Consider the following 21413-nt stretch of genomic DNA (forward strand, 5'->3'; position numbering starts at 1 on the left):
CTCCACTCACTCTTTCACTCCACATACGACCCCTGCTCTCACTCCGTCTCTCATACTCACGCCGTCATCGCCGCTGCTCCACGATCCCCGACATCTTCCGCCGGCGCCATCCTGGATCCAGACGTTGTCCACGCCGGCGACATGTTCTTGCGGCGACGCCATCTTGAGTATCGTGAAATCCCGCGATACTCAAGATGGCGTCGCTGGAAGAACATGTCGCCGGCATGGACGACGTCGGGATCCAAAATGGCGTCGGCGAAATCTCGCGAGTTTTCGCCGACGCCATTTTGGATCCCGACGTCGTCCTCGCCAGCGACATGTTCTTGCGGCGACGCCATCTTGAGTATCGCGGGATTTCGCCGATCCAAAATAGCGTCGCCGCAGGAACATGTCGCCGGCGTGGAAGCCGTCGGGATCCAAAACGGCGTCGGCGAAATCTCGCGAGATTTCGCCGACGCCATTTTGGATCCCGACGTCCTCCACGCTGGCGACATGTACTTGCGGCGACGCCATCTTGACTATCGCGGGATTTCACCGATCCAAAATGGCGTAGCCGCAAGAACATGTCGCCGGCGTGGAGGACGTCTGGATCCAGGATGGCGCCGGCGGAAGATGATGTCGGGGATCGTGGATCAGCGGCGATGACGGCGTGAGTATGAGAGACGGAGTGAGAGAAAGGGTCGTATGTGGAGTGAAAGTGAGAGGACGTGAGTGGAGATGGTGAAAGGTGAGAGGAGTGTGTGTGTTGAGGAGGAGTGATGTGTTGAGGGTTAACATGGAAAGAGGTGTGCGGTGACATCACCGGTTACAACTGGATGGAAGTTGATAATGCCCTGTAGCATGTCAATCCTAACAGCGTGTAATATATTCATTGTCAGGATACAGCTCTGCTTGCTGGTTCCAGAAATCATCGCATGGCCACTTTACTCATATGCATCCTGGTATAGATGTCCCCCATTCTTCCGCTGCTACACAGAAAATAAATAAATGATTCTACTCACCTTCTCTCCGCTCCCCCGCTATGCAGAGTCCACTTCTGAAGCCAGCAGCTGACTTCAGCGCGTAAGTGCCGGGAGCATGTGACGTCACTGCCATGCGCCTCCAGTCATGTGCATGCCGATGTCAGCTACTGGTCTCTGATTGGCCGAAAGCATGTATTAGGCTGTGTGCCCACGTAAGTGTTTTTGAAGCGTTTGTCTTGGTCAAAACGCTTCAAAAACGCATAGAAGAAGCATCCCATTCATTTTAAATGAATTCCGCACTTTTTGTGCACATTGATGCGTTTTTTCCGCGCAAAAAACGCTTAGCGATAAAAAACGCAGAATGCTCATTAATTTTGCGGAAAAGTCCGCGTTGTTGCTATTTTCCATGAGTCAGAAAACGCGCAGAAACAAACGCATCAAAAACGCGCATTTTTTTCACAAAAAACGCGTGGAAAACGCGCAAAAAACACACGGAAATATAAATATATTTCTGCGCGTTTTCTGGGAAGGAGTTCGGTTTTGAAGCAGAAATTTTCTGCATACGTGGGCACATAGCCTTAAGCTGCAATACACGTCCAAGGATGCAAATCCAGTTGAAGTTTGCACTGGCGTCGGGGCGCCCCTCACCTGCATGGGCCCTGTCACAACCTCTGTGACCGCGATCGTTACGCCCTTGCTCTTGAGTAATCGTCTGAGTTTCTACTTGTGCTCCCCACAATCTGCATGCCATGTTAACACCTATCATATAGTAAGTAACCAAAAACTGAGTGTGTATGGGAAAAATAAGGGCACACTATTCATTGTATCGGGAATCAAGTCTTAAGTAATGATGTTTTCTTATTCAAATTATGGACACCATTTACTTTTACTTTGTTGCAAAATTACAAGTGTACAAGCTTTAAGTCAAATATCAGGTGTCAGTAAAAAGCTATTCCTTCATTTAATTGCTAACATTCCTTCACAGCAACCAAGACCCTGGAAAATTTGGCAGATGACACATATATAACCTGGACATGGACATTAGGTGGTAGTCGGCAAAATCATACTTCAACCAATTGTTTGACTGATAGCCATCTCAGCCGCCACTCCCATACACAAGAGTGTATGCTCGGCAGAGCGCTCCTGTGTTCTCTATGAGAAAGCCGCCAAATAATATGTAAGCCAGCGGTTTATCTCAGGGAGGTCAATGTGATCGGCAATCTGAAATAGGACATATGCAATCGACATCTCTCTCAATCATCAGTCTGCTGGAGTTCCCATACACATTAGACCAAAACTGTTGATATCGGTGGGATCAGCTGACAGTAATTGATTTACAGAGAAGTGGAAGCAACTTAAACAAGGCCCAAGTCTTTATTTTCTATCAGTGAATAACTTATTTGTTGAGACGACGATAGAACTTTTTAGTGATAATTCTAAGCGGTATGTGTGGAGAAAACCAGGCACTGCTCATCACCTGCCCATTACAATCCCAACAGTGAAACATGGTGGTGGCATGGGGGCGTTTTCCAGCTGCAGGGACAGGACGAATAGTGGCAATTGAAGGACGCATGAATGCGGCCAAGTACAGAGATATCAAGGATGAAAACCTGTTACAGAGTGCTCTGGACCTCAGACTTGGCCGAAGGTTCACCTTCCAACAAGACAATGCACCTAAGCACACATCTAAAATAACAAAGGAGTGGCTTCAGAACAACTCTGTGACTATTCTTGACTGGCCCAGCCAGAGCCCTGACCTAAACCCATTTGAACATCTTTGGAGAGACCTGAAAATGGCTGTCCACCAACGTTCACCATCTAACCTGACGGAACTGGAGAGGATCTGCAAGGAAGAATGGCAGAGGATCCCCAAATACAGGTGTGAAAAACTTGTTGCACCATTCCCAAGAAGACTCATGGCTGTACTAGCTCAAAAGGGTGCTTCTACTCAAAACTGATCAAAGGGTCTGAATACTTATGACCATGTGATATTTCAGTTTTTCTTTTTTAATAAACGTGCAAAAATTTCTACATTTCTGTTTTTTTTTTTCAGTCAAAATGGAGTGCAGAGAGTGTACATTAATGAGAAAAAAATGAACTTTTTTGAATTTACCAAATGGCTGCAATGAAACAAAGTGTGAATACTTTCCATACCCACGGTATATACTAATCCTATCTGATTAGCAATTAAAGTAACCATCTATTTTCCTGTTAGATAGTCTGCGGCTGCCTTTGTATTTTCACTCGTTTTCAATCTGATTATTGTTCCATCTGATTCCACTAGGTGGAGATAATGCTATGGATTATTGATTTATATTATTTATATAATATTTAGTTCTGTCCTTTTGTTGTTACTGTCCATGAATATTAAGCACAATTTCTCAATATAGACTCACATTCATCTTAATGCTTTATATATTATTTATGGAGTACTTCACAAATAATGTTCATTAATTTAAATTTGACAGTGACATGATTTTGCAGTAGATCCCCTTTGTTTACCGTTTTTATGTTGTTGGTTATTTGAACACATGTCTAATAAAACTTCTTTATTTGAAATTCAATATTGATCTTATTATTATTCTTTATAGGAGTTCTCTTTTTAGCTTTATGATTTGTTTACACTCCCATAGACAAATTAGACCTTTTTAGGCTATTTGTTGCAAAACATACTAATGGCATTGGTTACAGAAGAATTTCTAAACTACTAAAGGTTCCACTGAGCACTGTTCGGGCCATACTCGAAAACTTGAAAGAACGTCATTCACCAAAAACCATCCATGAGCAGGTTCTGCCCACAAGATTTCAGACAGAGGAGTGAAAAGAAGAATAGTTGTCCAAGAGCCAAGGACCATCTGTGGAGAGCTACAGAAATACCTGGAATCAGGTAGAAAGTTTTCTTTGAAACCATAGTAAAGCACTCAACCTCCATGGCCTGTATGCATGCTCACCTTGCAAGACTCCATTGCTGAACAAAAAGTATGTTCAAGTGTTTTAAGTTTGCTCAACAACATTTAGACAAGTCCGTGAAGTACTAGGAGAATATAGTCTGGTCAGATGAGACCAAAATTGAACTCATCTGAAAGCCGTAATAAATATCACATTTGGAGACCAAAAGGCACTGCATATCACCCCAAAAACGGCATATCAATAGTGAAGTTTGGAGGAGGAAATACTATGGTGTAAGACTGTTTTTCAGGGTATGGCACGAGCAAACTTCATTTACCGTATTTTGCGCCCCAAATTTTGGGAGGAAAACAGGAAAAAAATGGTTTTTTTTATAAATTGGTGTGTGTTATAACACACTTTTGCAGTAGCTTACCTGGTGGGCAGCGGTGGTGGAGAAGGGTCCCAGGTGGCAGAGTCGCTGTTGGTGGAGGCAGAAGATGCTGCAGGCTCTAGGCTGGAAGAACAGGGTGTTTTACGGCAGCAGGAGTCGGGCCATGGCTGCGGGCTCCAGGAAGGTATGGACAAGCTGTTCAGTGGTGCAGGGGCTCTGCCGACATTTTGTGACTGCCTGGAGCCCCAAACCTGCCATACTTTCTAATGCGGTGCACCCCAGGAAAATGGTTGCCAGAGGCGGCGCATGTGGAATTAAGGCCTCGGCAACTGAGATCTCGGGAGATGAAAGTTTGGTGCAGAGATCTCAATTTGCGCAAGTGCTGCCTCCGTTGGCCATTTTCCTGGAGTCCACCGTATTAGAAGAGTATGGAAAGTGCGAGGCTCCAGGCTGTCACAAAATGTTGCTGCAGCCCCTGCATCGCCAAACACCTTGTCACACCAGCCGGAGGCCCGCAGCCATCACACGACTCCTGCATCCGCCGCGAGAAGCTTCTGGCAGCAGCCACCATGGGACTCCGCTCCACCGCAGCCAGTAAGCTCCACCACAGCTACAATTCGTATTATAAAACACACCACCAATTTACCCCAAAATTTGAGGGGGGGGAGTGTATTTTATAATCCGAAAAACACAGTAATTGAAAGGAGGATGAGTGGCCAAATGTACAGAGACATTCTTGATCAAATCTGCTGCTATCTGCCTGGATGAACATGAAACAAGGGAAGAAATTTCAGTAAGACGATGATCCCAAATATACAGCCAAGAAAACACTCAACTGGCTTCAGAGAAAGAAAATAAGGCTGCTGGAATTGCCCAGCCAATCCCCTGACCTGAATCCAATAGAAAATTTATTGAAGAAACTAAAGCTCAGAGTTCAAATCCTGAAAGTTCCGTAAGCTTCTTCAATGTAGAGTGTTTGTGTGGAAGAATGGGCCAAAATGACATCTGAGCAATGCATGCGACTAGTTTCTCAATAGTTTTGTAAGAAGTATTAATTACATTTCAGTAATCGTGTTCAAGGGTGCACACTTACTCCTCTAATAAAGCAAACCGGCTCTGTCATAGACACATTATGAAACTGGAAAGGGCCCGTATTCTGTTTTTGAACAGGAATCCCCTGTATCCGCCCCTACTTCAATGACAACGTTGGAAAGTGTGTTGGAGATCACAATTGTGGCATCCTATTTCTATCACACTTACACACAACTGAACTCCTTCTCATAACTTATTAAATCTGAAATAACTTTTTGGACTGCCTTCCAACCCATGTAAAGAGGCTGTAGCAAATTCTCAACAGACAGAAGTGGGACCCCCATTGATCTCATATTGTGGCCTATCCTTAGAAATTGAATTTTAGAAGGCTGAATATCTCTTTAATGGAAAAATACTTACTTAACACCTGCAGATTTGGCTTGAAGAGCACTGCTCCAGAAGTCATCCACATTCTCAGGCTCAGAAAAGGCCTGGAGACAAGCACTGAATGGAATCTTAGCATGCACAATCTCCGGAGGTGGTTGTTTAGCACTTTCTGCCTCTCTTCTCTTCATTTCATAAGTGATCAATTCATCTGGAATAAATCCATATACATATTACCATTACATATGTGACTGGTAAAGTTGTGAGTTGAAAATGAATGACTGACTAATGGGATGTAGGACAAAATAAACATTTGGGCCCAAACCTACTGTATAAAATCTTGAAACAAACACGTCAATAGTATTCAAGGATTTTACCATGAAATTAGCACCATTATTTAATACATTATTACAAAAAACTAATATTTTACTATTAAAATATAAAAAAAAAATCAGGCAATACCTACCTGATTAATATTTGTCCAATAATCTTTAATGAGCTACTGATTTCTAATTAGTAAACAGTAGACATAGGTATAAAATGTTTGGCTTAATAGGGATACATAACTGGTTTTACGGTTTCAGAAAACTCATGCCCCTCAGCTGCAGTTGAGCAACAATACCAATAAAAAGGTGTAGCACCAAATACATGGCTCAAAAAAATAAAGGGAACACTTAAACAACAGAATATAACTCCAAGTAAATCAAACTTCTGTGAAATCAAACTGTCCACTTAGGAAGCAACACTGATTGACAATCAATTTCACATGCTGTAGTGCAAATGGAATAGACAACAGATGGAAATTATTGGCAATTATCAAGACACCCTCAATAAAGGATTGGTTCTGCAGGTGGGGACCACAGACCACATCTCAGTACCAATGCTTTCTGGCTGATGTTTTGGTCACTTTTGAATGTTGGTTGCGCTTTCACACTCGTGGTACCATGAGATGGACTCTACAACCCACACAAGTGGCTCAGGTAGTGCAGATCATCCAGGATGGCACATCAGTGCAAGCTGTGGCAAGGTTTGCTGTGTCTGTCAGCGTAATGTCCAGAGGCCTCCATTGGTAAATACATTTGATTTCCATTGATGATTTTTGTGTGATTTTGTTGTCAGTACATTCAACTTTGTACAGAACAAAGTATTCAATGAGAATATTTCATTCATTCAGATCTAGGATGTGTTATTTGAGTGTTCCCTTTATTTTTTTGAGCAGTGTACATAAGTTATAATCATCTCAGACCTAATTTCTCATTTAGTTCCATGTGCATTCTGTGCATATAAGAGTGTGACCGCCCTGTTTCTGAGTTGGAAAATCCATCCTGTCTGGCCTATGCTATTACTGGTGGTTCAGTCCCACGGTCCTTGTTGACATTTACGTCACTTGAGAAGTAGAAAGGTTTTAAATACAAAAGTTAGGACTGTCCCATAAGAGTTGCCTTGATGTGGCGGGATGGCTTGTATATTCTTTTGATCAAAATTATGTTTACTAAATACCCTTATTATATTACTACCGTCATGCAATTTTTGCAATTCATTTTTTACTTTTTTATTTTAGGATATTTGTTTTTTGCTTTTTCTGTAAGTTATAATCATCGTGAGGATAGATGATGAGAGAACTTGATCACTGGGGATCCAACTACCGGAAACTGCCAAGCACAGCAGTGCTCTACCTCCAATAGTAGGTACATTTATCTAAGTTGTAATAAAACTTTGTTGTTCAGAGCCTCAATTATTCCTCCTGAAACTGTATAAATACGGTAAAGGTACTGTCACACTTAGCAATGCACCAGCGATCCCGACAACGATATGGATCGCTGGTGCATCACTAAGTGGTCGATAGTGAGCTGCCAAACAGGCAGATCTCACCAGCGACATAGCAGCGGTCGGGGGTCGATACTTACCTGTCAGACGAGGCGATCCTGACGTCCTCCCGCCCGCGTCCACGCGTCGCTCGTTGGCGCCACAGGAAGCCCAGCAGGAAGCTGAAGACGAGAAACGGCACAGGAGTTCTCACGCGATCAGCGATGATCAGCGGGGGGAGCCGGTCGGAGGTAAGTATCACACATAGCAATATCGCTGCTGCGTCACAAAACCAGTGACGTTACAGCGATATTGCTAGCGATATCGCTTAGTGTGACGGGGCCTTAAGTTGACAAGTAGATGTCAAAAGGAACATGTCCCTGCACAATCTGACCCTCTTTTTTGTTTAGTGCTGAAAATATGAGGCTGTGCAAGGGAACATCCGATCAAAAAGAAAAAAGGTAGTACCCAGTTGTCAATTTATTCAAATAAAAAAGTAATGACATAAATATAAGAAAAGATGATCCAGCAATGTTATTTCATGGGGAATACAGGAAACTACTAAAAATAAACCAGATGTGACAAATCCTCTATGATTTATTCCTTCATTCTTAGAATATACCTTTATTTATTGCCGCTTCCATTGGCACTGGCAACTGCATGATATAATCAACTCTTTCTGTGTAGCGAACCTTCCTGGATTGGCAGCATTGTGTCCGCTCTTCTACCAAAAACCTGAAGACATCAGTGGGATTTTCCGAACCTATGCTATTTCTCTACAAACGGAAAAAGAGAAAATCTTCACAAAACACGTTAAAAAAAAAACGCATCAAAAGGTAATTAAGCTAACGTCAGTAAAACACAAAGGTCATCCTCGGTGCATTTAATTCTTATTTTTGAACTTTATAGCTTTCAATATACTGTATGATGTTTTGTGTTCCATCTAGTTTATTCGAGGAGGTAGCGACCGCCTCAGCCCAACTTGTCAAAAGCACAGATCAGCTTTACATTTATAGCCTTAACAGATTTCACCTCCCTACTGGAGCTGAAACCACAAACACAGGCATGATGTGGTGATGATGGGTATCAGTACTGTCAGAAGACTGCAAAGCCAGACCCCCTACCAGCAGCCCAGAAGATGGTGTCAGCTCTAAATGCTATTGTGTCCTGGTAGTTAACATCAGATTTGGACTCGGGTTATAATTTCATATCTTTATTATTAAACTTTAAAAAAAAGGAGTTTTCCAGGACTATTTGATTTTTTGGCCTAACAACTAACTGGCAGGTAGTTGCTAACTACCTGCCTGTTCTGCCCAGTGATGAGCTCTCCAGGCTCAGAGCAGCCACAGACTGCTCCGGACGGCGATTCTGCAGCTTCCGCTGACGTCATGTCGACAGAGCAGCACCTTTCCATATTCTCTGCTCTGTTGACAGGGCATAGATGTCGATGTCATGGTGATTGACAGCTGGCTTACAGCAATCTAACTGCAGGGAGGCATCTCCCCATTAGCATGATGTTGAAAGTCACCACCCACCAACAGAGCAGCACGGAAGAGGAACAGCTGCTCTTTTGACATGAAGCAGCAGAATTGCTGACAGGAGTGGGCACCAGGTAGAACAGACAGATAGTAACTACCTGTCTGTTCATTCTTAGGCCCATACTGAAAAAAATTATATACATATAAATAAAATATTCCCGGAAAATCCCTTTATAACCAATATGGATCGCAGTCACGTCATTTGAAAGTGTCTCACAAACTAGAAAAAGTTGGGGACTCCTGAGCTAAAGAGATGGACATCAACTTTCAAATAAATCTACTAATTTTCTACACAAACTAGAAAAAGGGTCATGTCCTCCCTACAAATCAACCACTTAGTATTACATTACGTTACATACCTCTACTAAATTAATAATGTGCAAGAAAAACTCTTGTGCATCTTGTTGTCTGTTTGAGGAGAATTCGGCATGCCCTCGGCTTACAAAGGCCTTAAACATTCGAGTTGTAATCCCTTTTGGTTGAAGCTTAAAACAAAAAGTAGACAGAATATGTACAGGCAGATAGCGTAACTATGGAAAGATCAAAATACACTGACAAACAAGGAAATTTAACGGGGTATTGCCATGTCCAAGGTCCTATCTCAGTATGTAGTAGGTGTAATAATAATGACATTAGCAAATACCTCCAATTAGAAATGTAGTATAGATTTTCTAATTCGCTATGTCTCTTTCCTCATGTGCAGGCATTGCAGGACCTTAGGTATCCATGGTTACAACCACTAGCAACTAGATAACTATCATTATATCAGTGGTCAAAACCATGGATACCTAAGGTCCTGCAATGTGTGCACATAAGGAAAGACAATGAATCAGGAAAACTACATTACATTGCTAATTGGATATATTTGCGATTATTATTATTATTAGTACTACATAGTGGGATAGGATCTTGGAGATGGGAATACCCCTTTAACAAACAAATTCATTATTTATTGTGAAGAGTGATAGAAAGATGTCTTCTATGCACTGGCATAGACCGTAAGGTGATTTCTTGTGTTTAACATTACAAAAATAATGTGAGTAAAAAAAAAAAAAACTGTTTCCTGCCAGCCTTGGTACACATTAAGAGTGTGCACACACAAAAGCTTTTTTTCGTGTTTTTTAAGCGTTTTTACCGGCAAAAACGCTTAAAAGCATCCCATTCATTTTAATGAATTCTGCACTTTTTGTGCATATTGATGCGGTTTTTTCCACGAAAAAACGCATTGCGGTAAAAAACCGCAGCATGCTCATTAATTTCGCTGAAAAATCCGCATTTCTAACTATTTTCTATGAGACTGGGGCCGCTCCAGAAAAAAACGCATAAAAAGCGCTTTTTTTTATGCAAAAAACGGGCGGAAAACGTGCGGAAAAAAACGCGCGTTTTCTGGGAAGGAGTCCGGTTTTCAGTCAGGAATTTTCTGCATACGTGGGTACATAGCCTGATGTAGCACAAACCCACCAATTTCAGGAGAACTAGCTGTTCATCCAATGAGTAAGGGGAGCATCCAGACATGTTCTGTTGGGAGAGTAGTGGCACAAAATTTCATCCCTTACCCCAGCATCGATTATTTTTGGATCAGTGCAGAGGTGCAGTAAATGCTGCGAGCTAGATGATCATTATAGTCAGGGACTGATTTGACACCTAGGTTCCTCTGCACCATAACATATGACAGCTCTCTGTATGATGAAGTGAGTTTTGTCATCTCAGCAGCTGCTTATGCAGAGCATAGCAGCAGATGACAAACTTCTCATTTGCTAATCTCTGCATAGGCAGCAATTAAGATGACAAACACTGCATTGTGCTCTCACACAGCTCCCTGCCTTCTCTCACATTTGTAATTTTGTGAGGAGAGAAAGAAATACTGCAGGAGTAATCCCAAATTTTAAAATAGTGCCCCCTCTAAAAAAAGTAAAAAAAACACACTAACAGTATAATAAATTAAGTCATTACACACATTTAGTTTTTTTTAGAGTTAAGAATAGTGCTAAGGTTAGAGATCGGGATTGCTTTGGGCTAGGGCAGGGGTGGGCAATTAATTTTCCCAGAGCACATGAGAGACCATGACTGTTGTGGAGGGCCGAACCATTAGGCAGAAATTAATTAGGCTCAATATTAATATCAACTTATTAATTATAATTATGATATTAATGTATCACTTAATATTGAGCAGAATTAAGTATGCTGACATCCCCTATACACCATTTGAACCAGAATACAGCACCTTCTATATATCGTAATAGGGCCCACACAGCCTCCTCATGTCCAGCACATGAAGCCCACACAGCCTCTCCATGTCCAGCACATGAGGCCCACACAGTCTCCTACGTTCAGCACATGAGGCCCATACAGTCTCTCCATGTCCAGCACAAGAGGCCTACACAGCCTCCCCATGTCCAGCCCATGAGGCCTACACAGCCTCCCCATGTCCAGCCCATGAGGCCTACACAGCCTCCCCATGTCCAGCCCATGAGGCCTACACAGCCTCCCCATGTCCAACCCATGAGGCCCACACAGCCTCCCCATGTCCAGCTGCTACGAGGTGTCTGGCAACAGCTTTCTCCTAAAATCTACAATAAAAACACATGAATGTGTCCTAAAATGTACAAGCTGGGTATACTCTTCAGACAGCTGTTCCTCCTGACTACCCCTGTCTGGCCTATACTCTTACTGGTGGTTCAGTCCCTCTGTCCTTGCTCACATTTATGTCACTTGACAAGTGGAAAGGTTTTAAATACAAGAGTTAGGACTGTCCCACGAGGGTTGCCTTGACGTGGCGGGATGGCTTCTACATTATTTTGATCAAAATTATGTTAACTAAATACCCTTATTATTACTATTACTACTATCTTCATGCAATTTTTGCAATATATTTTTTACTTTTTTATTCCAGGATATTTGTTTTGTGTGTTGTGTTTTGTTTTTGATTTTCTCTGTGTAAAGGTCATGTGTTCATATGTATGCACATTAATTTACTTTTTCTGCTCAGACCCAGTTTCTCATTTGTTTCATTGTGCATTCTGTGCATATAAGGGTGTGACCACCCTGTTTCTGAGTTGGAAAATCCATCCTGTCTGGCCTATACTATTACTGGTGGTTCAGTCCCTCTGTCCTTGTTCACATTTACATCACTTGACAAGTGGAAAGGTTTTAAATACAAGAGTTAGGACTGTCCCACGGGGGTTGCCTTGACGTGCTGGGATGGCTTCTACATTATTTTGATCAAAATTATGTTAACTAAATACCCTTATTATTACTATTATTACTACCTTCATGCAATGTTTGCAATATATTTTTTACTTTTTTATTCCAGGATATTTGTTTTGTGTTTTGTTTTTCTCTGTGTAAAGGTCATGTGTTCATATGCAGTTACATTTTGCATGCACATTAATTTACTTTTTCTGCTCAGACCCAGTTACCCTTTTCATAGCAATGCTTAGCTTGGTTTGTGTGTGCTATGAATCGGTATTTAACTAGAATTACTAGGGCACTGTATGTCAATATCACATATTGGTATTATATGGTTGGTACTGTATTATTTTGCTGGTATTATTTGGTCACTGTATGTTGCCTTTATTTATAATACTTGGGCACTGTAAATTGGTATTATTTGGGGACTTTTATTTTAATATTATTTGGTCATTCTATGTTCGTATTTATTTTGGACACTGTACATCAGTATTATTTGGTTTGTAATATTTCAGCACTGTACATTGGTAGGTATTATTTTGTCAGTGTATATTGGTATATTTTGGTATTATTTGGACACTGTATGTTGGCATTTGGTTGGTATTTCAGAATTGTATATTAGTATTTGGTTTGTATAATATAAACCCTGTCAGTTTTGACATGGTATTTTGGTATTATTTAGGCTGTGTGTGTTGGTATTTGATATTATTTGGCCACTGTATAATGATATTATTTGGCTGGTAATATTTTGACAATGAATATCCATATTATGGTTATTGTTGGCATTAGTTGACTGGGACCCTTTTGGTACACATTATTTGAGCACTATATGTTGGTATAGTTAGGTTCTATATACTGGTATTATTTTAGCACTGTATAATGGTTATTGTTTGTCTTTTTCTCTGTATTGTGTATATTTTTATGAATTATGATAAAATAGTAAAGCCCAGCATCAGCAGCAGGACGTTGCATGATGAGGTGGATTGTATTGCCAACATACAATGTTAATTCAGTGTGGCTCCTTCACGGGAGCCACATTACTGCAAGAAAGAAAGGCTTGGCAATCTACTTCTGTAATATGCCAAGAAAACGCAATGGAGCGTACAACTAAAGAAAATCGATATAGTACTCACCAGGATCAAAGCACTAAGGTCGTCTTGGCGCTAATGTCGTTTAGTTGAAAGGGAATATCAAAAGCTGCAGAGATATCATACATTTCGGAACTTGGTATATTGTATATGAACTATGGACCAAGGCAAACTTGACATCAAAGCCAAAATGGACAGAACAGGACTTGAATTACTCAGAATTAGCAAATTAAGATGGAATCAATCCGGACAATTACAGTCAAACGAACATTGGGTCTACTATTCTGTCATCGATAACTGGGGATGTAATGGTATTGCTTTTATTCTCAACCGAAGATTGGCCAGCATTGTTATCATGATCCCAGTGCAGGTTTTTGAGCTTCACGTCAGGGGTTAATGTCAGGGGTTAATGTCTGGAGCTCAGTGCAGGTTTTGACCTGCACACCTGTGGTTAATGATTGTGGCCTCTTTTTGGTTCTGGGAGAGCTTCTTAAACCCCTGGGAAGCTCCAATCCCTGTCAGTTATACTTTTGCCTTTGGCCGAGTGTGGTGACCTCTGTGTGCCTGTGCCTGTTGGTTGTTATAGCTTGTTTATATGGTTCTGACCCGGTTCTGTTCCCCGTTGTGAGTTTGCCTGTTGATTCTGTACTGCGCTTCTTGCTCTGTGTATGACTCTTTGCCTGTGATCTGACTACTCTCTGCTCGCCCCTCTTCTACCTTGCAGCTATCTCTGTGTATGACTCATTGGCTACGTCCTGACTATCCTCCCTGTCTATGCCCCTTGGTAACTTTGTCTCACAGTTACCCTGCTAGCAGTTCTCTTGCAGCTCCTAGCTCTCTGGAGTTTAGGCCACGCCCTAGCAGTCACGTGCTTCAGGTCCTGCTGCTCTGAAGTACGCATCTACTCGGCTGCTTCCCACTCCACAGGTATCTTTGAGCACAATTCGATTTACTCAGTCACACGCATTGGCTCAGTGAGCAAGTTCAGTGCGGTGTTCCTGACATTATAACTGACCTTGAATTTTTTTTTCTCTCCTGACTTCTGCAGCATGGATCCAATGTGTGCTTTATCTGAGCAGGTGAAATGCTTGACTCAGTCGCTGTAGAAGCTTAGTTTGGAACACCAAGCTCTGGCCCAGTCCCAACGGTGGGTTGAGGACTCAGTTCACGGGGTACTTTCAGCAGGTGGGGAATAGAGATGTCATTTTAGTCCCACCCGAATCCCCGGTTAAATTGCCAGATACGTTTTCTGGTAACAAAGATGAATTCAGAGCATTTAAGGAGGGCTGTAAGCTCTTTTTCTCTTTGAGACCCCGCTCTTCTGGGGATGAGAAACAGAGGGTGGGGGTGGTTATGTCCCTGCTTAGGGGGTCCCCACAAGCCTGGGCATTTTCGCTTTCCTCTTCTGCCCGAGAGAATGTCTGTGGATGCGTTTTTTGAAGGCTTAGGGCTTATTTATGATGAGCCTGATAGAGTGCGTTTGGCTGAGGACAAGGTGATGAGTGTCTGTCAGGGGGAGCACTCGGCCGAGTGGCTCTGTACTGAATTCAGACGTTGGGCAGCCGAGATTTCTTGGAGTGGTGCCGCCCTTCGGGGGCTGTTCCGTAGAGGCCTGTGTGAACGTCTGAGGGATGCCTTGGCACTCCATCCTCCACCTGACTCCCTAGAGCATGCCATGACCCAAGCGGTTCGCATGGATCGCAGACTGCGGGCTAGAGGCGTTATGCAACTGGAAACATCATTATTCTCCAGTGGAGATGAGACCCGGACTCTTCCTGTGGCTATGGAGGTGAGCGCTGTCGCCTGTGAGGAAAAGGAAAGACGCCGCTGGGAGAAGCAGTTGTGCTTCTATTGTGGGGAATCTGGACACTGGAAGGACTGCCCCTCCTGTCCGTCATCCTCCAAGATGGCGGGAAACGACTAGGTCTGGGTAGTAGTCGAGGAGGCTACCCAGACCTTCAGGTACAATTTTCCTCACGTGCAAAAATGGTGCTGCAGGTGGAACTGGAACTTGGTAATGGTCCGGTTCAGACTACTGCTTTTGTTGACTGTGGTTCTGGTGTGAACCTGATTGATACAAAAATTATGACTCTTAATAAGATAGGCTTCAGGACAGTCAGGCTTCAGGATCCTGTTAAACTTGTGGCAATTGACTCGTCCCCTCTTACCAAGGACGGTATCTGTTGCAGGTCTGAACTTTTTTCTCTAAAAGTGGGTTCCACTCATGTGGAAAAACTAAGTTGTCTTGTGCTAGATAACTTGCCTGCAGGACTGGGGATGCCTTGGCTTCAACGCCATAATCCTACCATTGATTGGGTTACAGGGGAGATCACTCAATGGGGATGCAAGGATAAATGTGGTAACCTGGGACATCTTGTTAATGCTGTTAAATCCGTATCTGTGTCATCTGACGGTCTGGAAGGTATTCCGGAGTACCTGAAGGATTTCGCAGACGTTTTTCCCGAAAGTGAGGGTGAGGCGCTGCCACCACATAGACCCTACGATTGTGCCATTGATTTAGTACCCGGAGCCAAGTTACCTAAGGCTCGATTGTTCAATTTGTCTGGGCCTGAGCGCCAAGCCACGAAGGAGTACATAGCTGAGAGTCTCCGCAAAGGGCATATCAGGCCTTCTCTGTCACCTGTGGCAGCAGGATTCTTCTTTGTGAAGAAGAAAGATGGTGGTTTGCGGCCGTGCCTCGACTTTCGGGAACTGAACAAGATAACAGTTAGGAACACTTACCCGCTTCCCCTCATCCCAGACTTATGTAACCAGTTAGCTGGGGCCCAATGGTTCTCCAAGTTAGATCTCCGGGGGGCCTACAATCTGATAAGGGTTCGGGAAGGGGACGAGTGGAAAACTGCGTTCCTCACATCAGAAGGACTCTTTGAAAATCTGGTTATGCTGTTTGGATTAACTAATGCACCCGCTATTTTCCAGAATTTCATCAATGTTGTGTTTTCTGACCTGATAGGACGTTTTGTTATTATTTATTTGGATGACATTTTGGTGCATTCCCCGGACAACCAATCTCACTTGCAACATCTACAGACAGTTCTCCAGAGACTCAGGGAGAACCAATTGTTCTCTAAATTGGAAAAATGTTAGTTTTTTTGTACAGAAACAGTCTTTTTTGGGGTTGATTGTGTCCTGTGAGGGGTTTCGTATGGATCCTAAGAAGGTGCTGGCGATCGCTGACTGGGTTCAGCCTCGAGATCTCAAGGGGCTCCAGCGCTTCTTAGGATTTGCGAACTATTATCGGAGATTCATTAAAGGTTTCTCACAAGTGGTTAAACCACTCACGGATCTTACCCAGAAGGGCGCTGATGTAAAAAATTGGTCTGTACTCGCTAAGGAGTCCTTCTCAGCTATTAAGAAAAGTTTCATGTCCGCCCCGATGTTGGTACAACCAGACCCGTCCAAACCATTCATTGTGGAGGTGGATGCTTCTGAAGTGGGGGTGGGGGCTGTGCTGTCCCAGGGTCCGACCACCCTTATCAATCTCAGACCCTGTGCCTTCTTCTCCAAGAAGTTCTCTTCCGCTGAGAGAAACTATGATGTAGGCAATAGAGAACTTCTTGCGGTCAACCTGGCGTTTGAGGAATGGAGGCACTTTTTGGAAGGGGCGGCTCACCCTATCACGGTTGTCACGGATCACAAAAATTTGGCATACCTTGAATCTGCGAAGAGGCTTACTCCTAGACAAGCCCGTTGGTTACTTTTTTTTTTACGATTTCAGTTCTCCATTACTTTTCAACCAGGGTCCAAAAATGTTAAAGCGGATAACCTGTCCAGAAGTTTTGACCCAGTGTCTCCCCCTGAGCCGCCGTCCTCCATTCTTCCCCCAGGGGTGGTAGTGGCGGGGGTCTCATCTGAGTTGGAACAAGAAATTCTAAGGGCTCAGGCCCTAGCTCCGGCAACCAGGCCAGGGGATAATTTGTTTGTTCCAGATTTATTGCGGCCTAGACTTCTGCAGGAGTTTCATGAGTCTAGGCTGAGTGCTCATCCAGGTATCACGGCCACTAGAGAGGCAGTAGCCAGGGGTTTTTGGTGGCCTTCACTAAAGTCCGATGTCAAGAAAATTGTTTCTGCTTGTGGCGTGTGTGCCCGTTCCAAAAGCTCGCATAACCGGCCGACTGAGGAACTCATACCTTTACCGGTTCCTGATAGGCCATGAACTCATCTTTCCATGGATTTTATTACCGGCCTTCCACCTTCCAGGGGCAATACCGTGATCTGGGTGATGGTGGATAGGTTTTCTAAACAGGCCCATTTCATTCCCTTGGCAGCATTACCCTCAGCAGAAACATTGTCAAGGTTGTTTGTGCAGCATGTGGTCCGATTGCATGGGGTACCTCTGAATGTTGTGTCTGACAGAGGTATGCAGTTTGTGGAGGGTGTTCTGTATAAAATTGGGCATCTCACTCTCCTTCTCGTCGGCATATCACCCGGAGAGTAATGGTCAGAAAGAACGCACCAATAAATCCCTGGAACAAATTCTCAGGTGTCTGACCTCTGCCAGACAGGAGGATTGGTGTGATGCGTTACCATTGGCGGAATTCGCTTTAAACAACCGGGTGAGTCAGTCCACCAACATGTCCCCATTCCTGATTAACTATGGGTTTAATCCGCATTTTGGGGAGTTTTCACCGGTGGATTCCGGTTGTCCAGGGGTAGAGGGGTCCGTTCAACGGTTAAAAAACCTCTGGGCTGAAATCCAGCGTAATATCTCTAGGGCCCAGGGGAGGTACAAATATTTTGCTGACAAAAAGAGAGCCTCGGGAGACATGTTTCAGGTGGGAGAGAAGGTTTGGCTTTCCACACGTAACATCAACTTAAAGGTACCAACAGCTAAGTTGGGACCAAAGTTCATTGGTCCGTACGAGATTATGGAGATAGTCAACCCAGTGGCATATAGGTTGAGTCTCCCAGCCTCCTTAAAAATATCCAATGTGTTCCATAAATCTCTGTTGAAATCCGTAGGGTCTGTCAAAGAGGACTCCAAGCCTGTTGTTCCTCCAGTGCTGGTGGAGGGTCAATTGGAGTATGAGGTCAGACATATTGTGGACTCTCGGCGGGTGCGCCGCTCTTTGCAGTACCTGGTCCACTGGAAGAGATATGGACCAGAGGAGCGCTCATGGGTCCCTGCTCGCTCTGTACATGCAGATCGCCTGGTTCGGGCTTTCCATGCCAAGTACCCGGGGAAGCCTGGGGGTCTAGAGGCCCCCCCGTTGAGAGGGGGGTACTGTCATGATCCCAGTGCAGGTTTTTGAGCTGCACGTCAGGGGTTAATGTCTGGAGGTCAGTGCAGGTTTTGATCTGCACACCTGGGGTTAATGATTGTGGCCTCTTTTTCGTTCTGGGAGAGCTTCTTAAACCCCTGGGAAGCTCCAATCCCTGTCAGTTATACTTTTGCCTTTGGCCGAGTGTGGTGACCTCTGTGTGCCTGTGCCTGTTCGTTGTTATAGCTTGTTTATATGGTTCTGACCCGGTTCTGTTCCCCGTTGTGAGTTTGCCTGTTGATTCTGTACTGCGCTTCCTGCTCTGTGTATGACTCATTGCCTGTGATCTGACTACTCTCTGCTCGCCCCTCTTCTACCTTGCAGCTATCTCTGTGTATGACTCATTGGCTACGTCCTGACTATCCTCCCTGTCTATGCCCCTTGGTAACTTTGTCTCGCAGTTACCCTGCTAGGAGTTCTCTTGCAGCTCCTAGCTCTCTGCAGTTTAGGCCACGCCCCTAGCAGTCACGTGCTTCAGGTCCTTCTGCTCTGAAGTACGCATCTACTCGGCTGCTGCCCGCTCCACAGGTATCTTTGAGCGCAGTTCACTTTACTCAGGACACACGCACTGGCTCAGTGAGCAAGTTCAGTGCAGTGTTCCTGACAATTGTCTTGAAGTACAATGCAGTCAGTGATAAAGTCATCTCAACGACTATAAAGAGCACCAATTCATGTCACAGTTATACAAGTCTACTCATCAACAACAGAAGCCAAGGAGGAGAACATTGAACTGTTCACTCAAGTTTAAGAGGAAAAATCGACAAGACGCCAAGAACAAGACTTATTCATTATCATGGGAGACTTGAATGCCAAAGTGGGCCACGGAAACATGCAACAGTCGTTGGAACATTTGCACTTGTTAAACGAAATGAGGCTGGAGGAAAATTCATTGATGTTCGTATGACAAACTAACTGTCTGTCAAGAGCACCTTCCAAAATCACCAACAGAGACTCTACACATGGACAACACCAAATTGAGCCCATAAGCATTAGATAGGCGTTTGTCACAGATGGAGGTCATCGATCATTACCGGGAAAACAAGGCCAGGAGCTCACTGTGGAACTGAACGTGAACTTTTGACATCAAAGATTAGAGTTAAGGTGCACAAACAAAATAAACAACAGGCCATTTCCAACTTCAATTTGACCAACATACCTGAAGTTTTTTGGAAGGGTTTGCACAACTGATTTGCATCACTGGACATGAATGAAATAAAGCTTGAGGAATTATAGACACATACAAAGGCTATTATTACTGAAGAAGCCAGTAAAACATTAAACTAGAGGCAGAAGACCCTCAAATCCATGGCTAACAGAGGAGACACTAAAGATAATCGAAGAAGCATAAATCACAAAAGGTAATAAGCAGGACACAGACAACAACAATAAAAGATTAAATAGTCATTCGAGTGGACAAAGAACTTTATTACCGAAATATATGTACAGAGATAGAAAGCGAACATCTGAGAGGCAATACCAGGAAGGCATACCTGAGCATAAAAAAGATGCGATGAAAATTTCAACCAAGACTGGGCATGTTGAAAGATGCCAACAAGAACAAACTTAGCCATAACCGAGTACACAGAGCACCTCTACAAGGTAGATTCAATGATACGTGAAGAAACTGAAACTGGAAATGATATAGAGTCGAAAATCCTGAAAGACGAAGTAGTTGCTGCGATAAAGCTTCCATCAAACAACAAAGCACTTAGATCTGACAAAATTGCAATAGAGCTAATAAAGTCTTCTGAAGCAACAGTTGATATCATCACATGACTGTCAACAGATATGGAGAACTGGTTAATCTGGACCAGATCAATGTTTATTCCAATTCTAAAAGAAGGTAGATGCTACCGACTGTGGAAACTATCGAACTGTTGCACTCGTGCCTCATGACAGCAAAATACTACTGAAGATCCTCCAAAGACGATTACAGCCTTATACTTCTACAAAGATCTACCAGCCAGAGGAACAAGCAGGATTCAGAAAAAGCAGAGGAACAAGAGATGTGAGTGCCAGCATTAGGGCTTGCTCACACAAATCGACAAGTGCAATCCGATAAATCCGATCCATATGCATCATTTATATGGAATCAGATTTTTACAGATACATTGCAATTCTGTAACATGAGAAACTGTAAATGGTCCTGTAAAAGATTAATAGCTGTAGCAAGAAAAAAAAAAAAAGGACACATGCCAAATGAGAAAAAAAAATTGTCTCACTCTCCTGGATGAGAATTGGGCTGATTTTTTTTATATGCTTGTGTTATCCTACATTTGATGGATAATGTTGAAGGCCAAAGAATAAAATAAGCTAAACAATAAAACAAGGAGATGTAGGTTTGGTTCACTGACTACAGCAAAGGGACAGATTCTGTTGATCATCAGAAACTGTGTAATACCATGAAGGATATGGTTGTGCCGAACCATCTGATCAGCAACTTTTACATCGATCAAGAAGCAACAGTTCGATCGGGACACTGCATGTTTCAAAGTAGAGCGACGAGTCAGACAAGGATGCATCCTGTCACAATTTCTCTTCAATTTATATGCAGAAGACATTTTCAGGAAGGCTGGACCAAAAAAAGAAGGAACAAAATTGCTGGATGATTCATCAACAATCTTAAATACGCAGATGATAGAACACTGATAACAACTAGCGTGGATGGAATGAAGGACTTATTTCGAAGTGTCAAGATGGAAAGCTCAAACATGGGACTCCTACTCAATATAAGGACAACAAAGACAGGGACACATTTGAGATAGATGGTGATGAACTGGAAGTTGGAAAAAAATTAAACCTACTTGGATCAATGATAACTCAAGATGAAGCAACAACACCGGAAGTCAACA

The 21413-nt window shown here is 43.3% G+C and overlaps 1 protein-coding gene and 1 long non-coding RNA gene across 4 annotated transcripts in view; one reads left to right on the forward strand and one right to left on the reverse strand.

The window, feature by feature from the left end:
- The window catches only part of USP13 (ubiquitin specific peptidase 13), a 212011-nt gene that overhangs the window by 44741 nt on the left and 145857 nt on the right, over nucleotides 1–21413 (reverse strand). Inside the window, exons 11-13 of the mRNA XM_073578782.1 lie at nucleotides 9362–9487; nucleotides 8087–8240; nucleotides 5695–5869 (exon numbers count right to left, since the gene is read on the reverse strand). Coding sequence (XP_073434883.1) covers nucleotides 5695–5869; nucleotides 8087–8240; nucleotides 9362–9487 — 455 coding nt within the window. The remainder of the gene's footprint in view (nucleotides 1–5694; nucleotides 5870–8086; nucleotides 8241–9361; nucleotides 9488–21413) is intronic.
- Nucleotides 1–21413, forward strand: part of LOC141092541 (uncharacterized) — an 81929-nt gene that overhangs the window by 30252 nt on the left and 30264 nt on the right. For 2 of the 3 annotated variants that reach the window (XR_012232831.1, XR_012232830.1), the window contains 3 exons: nucleotides 7220–7342; nucleotides 8152–8300; nucleotides 8412–8655. This is a non-coding gene — a long non-coding RNA (uncharacterized lncRNA). Of the gene's footprint in view, nucleotides 1–7219; nucleotides 7343–8151; nucleotides 8301–8411; nucleotides 8656–21413 lie in introns of those variants that run through there. The other variant, XR_012232832.1, reaches the window with a different exon arrangement.

The sequence above is a fragment of the Dendrobates tinctorius genome, unplaced genomic scaffold (genome assembly GCF_039654945.1).
Source record: "Dendrobates tinctorius isolate UK_male_01 unplaced genomic scaffold, ASM3965494v1 ptg000060l, whole genome shotgun sequence".
Taxonomy (NCBI): Eukaryota; Metazoa; Chordata; class Amphibia; order Anura; family Dendrobatidae; genus Dendrobates; species Dendrobates tinctorius.